The sequence below is a fragment of the Rutilus rutilus genome, assembly GCF_951802725.1.
Source record: "Rutilus rutilus genome assembly, chromosome: 1".
Classification (NCBI taxonomy): Eukaryota; Metazoa; Chordata; class Actinopteri; order Cypriniformes; family Leuciscidae; genus Rutilus; species Rutilus rutilus.
In genome coordinates this window covers 69,797,407-69,807,705 of record NC_140209.1, presented here as the reverse complement: position 1 = coordinate 69,807,705, position 10,299 = coordinate 69,797,407, and the positions used below count along the sequence as shown (strand labels likewise).

Here is a 10,299-nt window from a genome sequence, read left to right as displayed (position 1 = left end):
TTCAGGAAATTGAGACCACCATTTTAAGTTAAGGTCATTAAGACCGTTTTTCTTATGTAATGTATTATTTTTTTCTCCCAAGCAAAATCAAAGAGCATCTTATCAGTCTCCTTTGATAATCAATGTTAACCGGGATAATAACCTTCTGCTTAATGACACGTCTCTTAAAGCCATTGATTAAACTTCCTTATTTATTATTTGTTGTTGTTGTTGATAATTGGATTGAAATTGAATGAACTTCTATTCTGTTGATTGATATTTATTGTAATAGGTATTGGCTTTGTGGAAACACTGATTATTCTTTGACCACCTCAAGTTCACACTTCTTTGCGTTCAGATAAACCTACTCTAGAAAAGTGAAATCATGCACAATTTAAAGGGTTAAAAGTGTAAATTCTGCCATTAATTTCTCACGCTCGTGTCGTTTCAAACCCGTAAGACTTTCGTTCATCTTCGAAACGCAAAATGAAGATGTTTTCAATGAACTCTGAGAGATTTCTGTCCCTCCATTGACAGACTAAGCAACTACCGCTTCAGAAAGTCCATAAAGAGATCGCGAAACTAATCCGCATCAATCGAGCGGTAATTTCCTGAAGAGACTCGATCGCTTTATGTGATGAACATTGACTTTAACCTTTTATTTTATTAATTGCATGCACTTATGCATAATTTATAGTAATTACATGTAACAATGACACTGTAAAATGGTGTTACCAAATAGTCTTATGTATTTTTTATCCTAGTTAACATGTTAATAGATGAATTTCATTGGTTAATTTTCGAAAGAAGTAAATGAGAAGCATTGATTGTGTAATAATTGAGGACATTTGTTTCAGTTTGACTTTAATATGTGCAGCTTTTCTTTTCTTTTAGCATTTTAAAAAGTTATTAAAAATGCTTTCGGTTTGAGGAGGAAGTGAAGAGCACAGAATGAGCCTTCAGCCCTACAGCGATACTCCTATGAGAACGCTTGTGATCAAACACAGACCCTGACCCGTGAACCATCAGCCAATGCCACGGTCACACCTGACCCCCCCCCAGTGCTCCCACTACAGTCCTCCCCTCCTTTAACTAGCGCTAATGAACATGTAATCCCTGATATCAGAAGTTGAAAAAGTACATTCTTAATATCAAGAATCACAGTTTAATAGTACAAATGTAATTATTGATATCAAAAAATGCATCATGTGAGTGAATAAAAGCTCAGATGGCTGGTAATGATAAAAGCAATACTTGATACTTGATGGTTGTTATTCGCTGAGGGATTATTAACATCCATATTGACCAGCATCTCCAGCCAATCCACATTTCAGATCCAGTATAGCCTATAAATCAGTAGTCAATCTCAACACATCTCGCTTTATTGCAGAGTTGTAACCAAACTGACTTGGAGACTTTAGATGATCCTTGTCTTGTTTTAAAAGTATGTGCGTCTATAACGAGTCTGCCTGATCGCTGTTCACTCTCATGGGGTTTCTCTCTCTCTCTCTCTCTTCATGACCAGAAGGATATTTCCGCTTAAATATCTCAGCGACGTTGTAAACTTTGAGTGACAGGCTTTGACACGAGAGGGAGGCGGGCCTTGAGTTATGACTCTGCTCCACAGACTCGTTTTTCAACCTGTTACTGTATCATGTTGCCCTGTGTTTACCATCATCACATGACCTGTTGTTCTTCCTCTTCATCATTCCAGAGCCGTGGGTAAAACATGTCTGCTGATCAGCTACACCACCAATGCCTTCCCTGGAGAATACATCCCCACAGTGTGAGTGTGTTTGCTCAAATATCTCACACACACACACACACACACACACACACACACACACACACACACACACACACACACACACACCTATGTAAACATAGAAATAATTTCATTACTTCTAGATTAGCCTCTAAGAAAAAGTGTCCATTTTAGCATGGAAAACAGTCACTGCTGCAATATTACAGTATTATTAATCTAAATATTCATATTATTTTAATCTTCAGTCAATATTGGAATAGTAAGCTACAATCTGACCTGTCCTCGGCCTCCTTTTTTAAATTCCTCCTTATCCCGATCGTTGTGTCTCTGGTTATGCTTATGTTGTTGTTGTTGTTGTTGTTGTTGTTGTTTTTATTACTTACTTACTTTTTTTTTTGGTTTAAAACTGAGTTCAAGATTACTTTCTGCAGTCTATATAAAAAAAAAGATCTTTGGAATGAATGATTCAATGACTCACTCAAATACGTCACTTCATTACTGGATAAATCTGCGTTTTTAAACGAATCTCTTGAATTAATGCTTCAATTTGTTTAACAGTCACTTGCCGCCACCTACTGGTGTAACGACATCATTGATCCAATCTAGTTGCACTTAATTTTAAGGTGTCATTGTTACAGTGTAATTATATATTTAAGCACTGAGTAATATTAACTAACTACATGTACTTCCTATAGGGTTAGGGTAGGATTAGGGTTTAGTTGAGGGTTAGTTGCATGTAATTATGCATAATTTACTGTTATTACTATGCTAAGTACATGTAACATGGACACTGTAAAATAAAGTGTTATCTACAATCTTTATTTGAAGCGTCAAGTTACTTTCGTTTTGCTACCGCAGACATCAGTGTTTATATCCAAAAACTACTTCTCTGGAAATATGAGTTATTTTGTATATATATAAATATAAATAGTGATGATGTGTGTTTGAAAAGACGGTTTCATCATACCTAAACATGACGACTGCTGTCTGGGTCAGCGCAAACGCAAACTTGAATGTTAGCTGTGATCACACTTGTCGAAGGTTTAGGATTGTGATCTTTTAACAGTTAATCGTGCGGCTCTAACACACAGCCTAGTGAAATGCCCTCCATAAATGAATGCTAAAGTCCTCCGAGACTCAGTCAGGAAACCTTTTAAATCACAAGATGGTGCTTTTTTTAGGTGGGCTGATCTATCATGAAAGAGAGAGAGAGACATAGAAAGGAATTAAAATATCACACTATGGCAATTCAAAGTGCTTTGCATAGAAAAACTAGAAAAAAAAGTTTGTTGAGACAAACTTTAAGTTGGCTTGAAAAAAGCCGGACCAGAGAGTTTGAAGAAGTTTAAAGTAGTTAGAAGTTTAAAGTAGTTAGAAAGTTTAAAGTAGTTAGAAGTTTAAAGTAGTTAGAAGTTTAAAGTAGTTAGAAGTTTAAAGTAGTTAGAAGTTTAAAGTAGTTAGAAGTTTAAAGTAGTTAGAAGTTTGATTGAAAGAAAGAAAGAAAGATTAGTTAGAAAGAAAGAAAGAAAGAAAGATTAGTTAGAAAGAAAGAAAGAAAGAAAGATTAGTTAGAAAGAAAGAAAGAAAGAAAGATTAGTTAGAAAGAAAGAAAGAAAGAAAGATTAGTTAGAAAGAAAGAAAGAAAGAAAGAAAGATTAGTTAGAAAGAAAGAAAGAAAGAAAGAAAGATTAGTTAGAAAGAAAGACAGATAGATTAGTTAGAAAGAAAGACAGATAGATTAGTTAGAAAGAAAGATTAGTTAGAAAGAATAGTTAGAAAGAAAGATTAGTTAGGAATAAAAGAAAGATAAAATAGTTAGAAAGAAAAAGATTAGTTAGCAAGAAAGAAAGAAAAATTAGTTAGAAAGACAGATAGATTAGTTAGAAAGAAAGATTAGGTAGGAAGAAAGAAAGATTAGTTAGAAAGAAAGAAAGAATAGTTAGAAAAAGATTAGTTAGAAATAAAAGAAAGAAAGAAAAAAAGATTAGTTACAAAGACAGATAGATTAGTAAGAAAGAAAGACAGATAGATTAGTTAGAAAGAAAGAAAGAAAAAAAGATTAGTTGGAAAGAAAGATTAGTTAGAATGAAAGAAAGATTAGTTAGAAAGAATGAAAGAAAGATTAGTTAGAAAGAAAGAAAGAGAAGAAAGAAAGATTAGGAAGAAAGAGAGAGTAAGAAAAAAGGAAAGATTAGTTAGAAAGATAGATTAATAAGAAAGAAAGATTAGATAGATAGATAGATAGATAGATAGATAGATAGATAGATAGATAGATAGATAGATAGATAGATAGATAGATAGAAAGATTAGTTAAGATTAGCCAACTTAATAAGCACAAAATAAAAGCAAGGGAAATTAAAACGGGTATAAAAGGAATTAAAAGAGATAAAAGATGTTTAGGTTCTGCGTGTGTTTGCATTGATCACTGAGAACATTCTCACACTCAGAACTGCATTGCCTTTCTCTTGACAGATTTGATAATTATTCAGCGAATGTGATGGTGGACGGGAAGCCGGTGAACCTGGGTCTGTGGGACACGGCAGGACAGGAGGATTACGACAGGCTCCGCCCCCTGTCCTACCCTCAAACGGTACGATCACAGAGCTTCAACTCAGAGACAGTTTCTCACAACATTAGTGCGATTTTTGCTTTCAAGAAACTTTGCAGGTCTAGAGCGAGCGAGTTCTGTTCTCAGGGGAATCTGTTTGTTTTCCCCCAAAAAGGGGCGTTACCCTTCGATGACGCAAAAGTAGCGTTGGTCTATACAGAATAAAGGGGCGGGGCCTGGTTGAGTTAGTTAGTAGTGTGTTAAACTGGGGTTATGGTAAGGGGGCGGGACATTTCCCAAACACACTCGAGGCGCTCGACCAATCACAACACATTGCTCCAGCTGACCAATCAGACCACAGTGTGCTTTTCAGGAGGAGGGGCTTCCTAGAGACAGGAACTGAACAGAGCGTTAAGGCCCTGATGTACTGGCAACGAAGCTCTTGTTCCTCGTTTAGGGGTGAATCAAAGTTGGAAATACCTTTGCAGCGATATACATTTATAACATTACAGTGATTTAACATCTGACTCCGCTCGCAGTTTAGATGAATATATAAATATTAATATATGAATAGTAAATGTGTGCTGCTGAGCGCTTTCCTCTCAATAACAAAATAAACGCACAGCAAAGATGACAGCGGTGAGAGAACAGCAGCTCAGAAAGCATCTGATCAGTTCAGCTCTCTGGTCACGTTTATTTATACAGCAACTTTACATTAGAATAGAACAGGAGAACATTTCCACCTCAAAGAAGGCGGAGCCTCAGAGACACGCCCACCTATTACATCATCACCGTTGACCAATGATAGTTCAAAGGCATTTACCAGCCAGATCTAACTTTTCCGGTGTGGTGAACAAATGAGTCCTAACTGAAGAGATGAGTCCGAGCAATCGGATTGGTGGTTCACAGCACGTTTTATGGGTAATCGCTTTAGTGCCTGGTTACAAATCATACAAAACCACTATATTATAGAAGACGTTTGTACTCCGTTATAACGAGTCATTCATGTATTTAACCTTAACTTAACTGAAGTATTTAACCGAAGCTATAGATTGTGAAATTAAATATTTCTCGTTGTTAGTGTGTGTTTTTTTTAGTTAGCTTAGATAGTAGCATAGCATACAGCTAACGTTATCCGATGACCGCGCTAGATGAGCTTATCCTGATACTGCCTTACCGTACTCACAGCAATTCGTAATGCAATTATTGTCATTATTTTTCATTGTAAAAATCAGCACAATATGTGACAAGTACACTTTTTTTTTTTTTTTTTTTATGAAAAGAACCTTAAAATAATGTTTGTGTATATTACTATTTTTCTTATTACCAGTTTAGACGGCTCACGTTAGTTAACGCAAGAACAGATTTAGATCAGGCACACTACTGGGGTCCTAAGCTGGGACTCATCTCTTCAGTAGGACTCGTTTGTTCACCACACCGGAAAGTTTCGTTTTGAAAAGCTGATCCAAACGAACTCGCGTTAATCGAAGAGCAAACTGATGTGACGTAATATCAAACAAAATCAGGCCGAAACAAAGTTTGTCGTTCAGTTCGTTCTTCGATTAATGTGTTTTTGAACACTCAAACATGAAAAAGGGGCATAATGGGTCCTCTCTAAATCTTTTTTTGTTCACTTAAATTACAGTCTCAATTATATCTTTCCATTCTTACTGTTGTCTTATGATTGATTGATGACTAAATTTACAGTTACGCTAACTTTATATTGGGAATGTATGCGAACACAAGTTTCTGGATGATTAACGATTAGCATTTGTCTCCTGTCTGTTCTTTTAATATCATCATACGTTTGTTTGAGTGCACACTTCTTGTCAAATGTCTGTCTGAGATGAACGGTGTTAGTTTAGCACCGCCTGATGCTCTTTGAATAGTGGGAACACATCTGCATGTCTCCATTGGTACACCAACGAATGCTTTTGTCCCATAGGACGTGTTTCTCATCTGCTTCTCCCTTGTGAGTCCTGCCTCTTTCGAGAACGTCCGTGCAAAGGTGAGCGCTTTTCCCTTCAAAGTACGAGGTAAAACCAGCCTAGCAGACGTTATTACCAGTGATTTAAATGGGGAAATGTCTTGTGTGTTCAGTGGTACCCAGAAGTGAGACACCACTGTCCGGCCACTCCGATCATCCTGGTGGGAACCAAGCTGGATCTGAGAGACGACAAGGACACCATTGAGAAGCTGAAGGAGAAGAAGCTCACTCCCATCACCTATCCTCAGGGCCTGGCCATGGCCAAAGAGATCGGTATGTGCTTCAACACTGCATTATTAAAGACTTTAATCATGCATTTCACCTTAAACGTGCTGGATATAATTTATTTTTCTGTACTAAAAGCATAAAAATACCATATGTTTGCAGATATTAGGGAGTTCACATACTCGTTTCTCTGAAAAACACTGTAACGCTGTTATTATTCTAATAGAAGTTCATTTGAATGGTAGAATTTGACAAATGGTGACGCATACGTCCAATAAGTTTAGAAAAAATGCCCTTATGTAGGTAAAAATGCCCCTGGAAATCAATTTAAGGTGGCAAATATTGCTAAATTAATAACAAGAGTTTATTTCTGTCACTGCTGTGAACTGACCACCGCACAGAATATGAATAATAGGTCAACAACAGGCCTGATCTAGTCACGGTACCAGCACAAAAACACATTATCATCAACAAAACCGTGAAAATATCCAGATATATATCATTTTTTCATCAATATTGCACAGCCCTAATGTACAGTATTCATTCTTATTTCTTCAGGCCTTAAGACGAGACACGGCAGGCAAAAACATTGTTTTTTACTGGTCTATTTTTAGATTTTTAGATATTTGTCTTCAATAGCATGTCTTCTTTCAGACTTGTGGTGAAAAAAAAGTCCGAAATACACATTTAGGTCTTTATTTTTATTGTAGATTTCTCCTAAATTCAACAAAAGTTGGCGTTCTTAATCATCACGCTGCTCCGCGATCGCTGCCGTCAGCCTGTCATCACACACACCGCTGGAAAGCTCTCTCTCTCCTGTACAATGCTGTCGGATCCAAATATGCTCATTTCCTTTTTATCAGCAACCAATCGTGAAAGTAAAAGGGCTGAATGCGCAATCTCATTGGCTGATGATAAATCTTTAAAGCCCGTTTTCTCAAAATGACTTTTCTCTCATTCTCCAAGTCCCAAATCTCCAGTTCAGTAGCACCTCTATACACACCAAACCTTCCAGTCTTGTACCTAGTTATATTATGAAGACATTTACAGAGGGATTTGTAAATATATTATTCCTAGCCTGATTTATTTAACATTTTATTCCAAAAAACATGGGCGAAAATAATTTTAAGGCTATTGACATAATTTTAAGGCTAGTGATATCTGCTAGTTAATTTTTTTTACCCTATTCACCTGTAGTGTCTCGCCTTTAAAAGCCTTAAATTTGTCTAAAAGTGTGCAGCAACCCTGATTATGTAAAGGCTCGTTTCATTCACTTTCGGATGGGAAATCACACGCGTTAAGCCAAAGTGCAAAAAAAGTGCAAGAGTGCAAACCTTCATCAGTGCTTTTTTTGCACTTCGGCACTTTATTTGTGGCCTCTGGAGAATAAATCTCGTGATCGTGAATCTCTTTTTGGCCGATATATTCGTGTGCGGATCTTTTTTTTCTTATCTCTGCATATATATTGAGGAAACATGCTGAGTTCACACACTCGTTTCTCTGGAAAACACTTCTACAGCCGGTTATTTTACTGTGAAATGTGTGTTTCCCGGCTGGAATGTTTGTTATTGTTTTGGTCTGTGGCCAATTTTCAATTTTTCATTGCGTTCGTTCCTGTTGCGTGAGCTCAAACCGGCGACCCCGCGTGAGCGTCGAGTCCGTGGAGGCGGGGCGGGAGAAACGACGATCTCTGATATTTTGAACTGGACTGCAGTACCTGTTTCCACCACTAGCTTGTGAATCTTACAGAGTGCACCTTTAAGAGCATCTTCTGCGAATGTTTGTGCTGAACCTCTCGTGTGTGTGTGTGTGTTCCTCAGGGGCTGTGAAGTATCTGGAGTGCTCCGCGCTCACACAGCGCGGGCTGAAGACGGTGTTCGACGAGGCCATCCGGGCCGTGCTGTGCCCTCCGCCGGTCAAGAAGAGGGGCAGGAAATGCTCACTTCTCTAGAGACTGATGCCATCCACACTGTGTTCCTGAAGGAGAAATGACACCCGGCTTTTCACTTCTCACTTTTCCTCCATCGTGATCACCAGTACGACTTTACACACTTCACAAAAAAAAACATGTAGTAAAACATCGATCCCCCGTCTCGCTTAGACAAACACGTGCTATTGGACGAGCTGCGGCCTTTGACTAACGGATATTAACTTTTTTTTAAGACGGTTAACAGTGTCCTGAAGTCGGTTCTTTCAATTGAGAACCCATAATGCTTGTTTACAGTCTTTGTTTGAGAGCGAAATGAAGATCTTGCCAAATAGCACTACATTACCATACACCACATTTCTTGCTTTTTAACCCCTGAAGGGCTGCAACCATTCGGCAAACCATTGTGAAGCCAGGGGGATATTGGTGAATCGTGAGGATCAGTTAATGGAAGGATGAGGCGTCTGAACAGATTTTTATATATCTTCATTATGGGGTTATGCGCACACTATATGCCATTTGTTTTGGGGGATTTACTGTAATTTAAGGCACTAAAACACACCAGAAATCATGTTTTGCGTAAAGAAAATTAAGCTTGTATTTTAGGACCATTTTCATCACGACATAACGGTAATTTTAAAGTTCATTTTAATTAAACCACAACCAATATTACCAGTGGCTCATAATTTAAATAATATATTTTTCTATTAAAGTGTGCATTTATTTTTATTTTTATGAGGACTTTGATTGTGGAAAATGGGCTTAATTGCAGCTACAATACATATGCAAAACATAAACATGTACAGTGATCCTAAAACTACGCTTCATTTTATTTACTGAAAGTATATTGACCATATTTTCTGTGTTTTGGGGGGGAATTCACGCGTTTTGTCGGAGCGTCTGAGATATCGAATTTAGTGTCAATCTCAATATATCGTTAAATCAACACCTTGATGCTCTTTGGGCATTTAAAAATTATACATACATGCATACACACAAATATATATATTCTTTCTTAACAAATTTGTAGAAACTTTCTTCTTTTTGACACTTTTATATGTGCTAATGTTACAGAAAGCAACAGACTACTGTCAGATCGTACACTACAGGAATCAGTTCACGTGAAGTCGGTTTATTCCCATAATGCTCATGTCTTGAACACTTCTCACTGTACTGACACGTCACTGTTTGTCTTGTTGATCGGAGCGGTGCATCATGGGTATTGAACACTTCTTCTGCACACCTACTTGAACTGAGGCACAGGTACAGGACGAGCGATTTCCATCGGCACAGTTAGATCCAGATTGTGACCCTGTTTTTAGGGGTTATTGATGATATGTCACTTGTTTTACGGTTAATAAAATGCAATAAATTTAGATCAAACCCTAGAAAAGCTGTTCTGTTTTAATTATAGGGTGGGTGTGGGAAAGGGTTTTGTGGTTTGCAACACATGCATAACCGGTTTTACCCGAGTAATTGCTGAATGAAATCACATTTAAAAAGGCTTGATTTTTAACCTTCAGATCAGATTGTATGACCACAGAAATATGCAAATTGTTTTCTTTTCAGCCAATCACCTGACCTGTTGATACCATGTGACTGACGGCACTACAAGAACACACAGGTTACGACCGAAATCACTTACTCTCTTGAGTAGATACTGTTTTTTGGAGGATGGTGTGTGTGTGTGAGTGTGTATGGTGAGCGCACTGGCGCCTTTGCACTGTGGCTGCCGTCACATCATCCAAGTGGATACTGCACACTGGTGGTGGTTGAGGAGAGATTCCCTGACATGGTTGTGAAGTGTTTTGGGTTTACAGTAGTACACATGAATACAGTGCTTTCATTAGTTTTTCTCTGGCTGCTGT

At 37.6% G+C, this 10,299-nt stretch overlaps 1 protein-coding gene across 1 annotated transcript in view; it reads left to right on the top strand.

The window, feature by feature from the left end:
- rac1b (Rac family small GTPase 1b) overlaps window positions 1-9,818 on the top strand; it is an 11,368-nt gene extending 1,550 nt beyond the window's left edge. Inside the window, exons 2-6 of the mRNA XM_084405023.1 lie at window positions 1,694-1,765; window positions 4,217-4,334; window positions 6,238-6,300; window positions 6,393-6,552; window positions 8,325-9,818. Of these exons, the coding sequence (XP_084261149.1) occupies window positions 1,694-1,765; window positions 4,217-4,334; window positions 6,238-6,300; window positions 6,393-6,552; window positions 8,325-8,455 (544 nt within the window). The 3' untranslated portion in view covers window positions 8,456-9,818. The remainder of the gene's footprint in view (window positions 1-1,693; window positions 1,766-4,216; window positions 4,335-6,237; window positions 6,301-6,392; window positions 6,553-8,324) is intronic.
- Window positions 9,819-10,299: the final 481 nt, after the last annotated feature.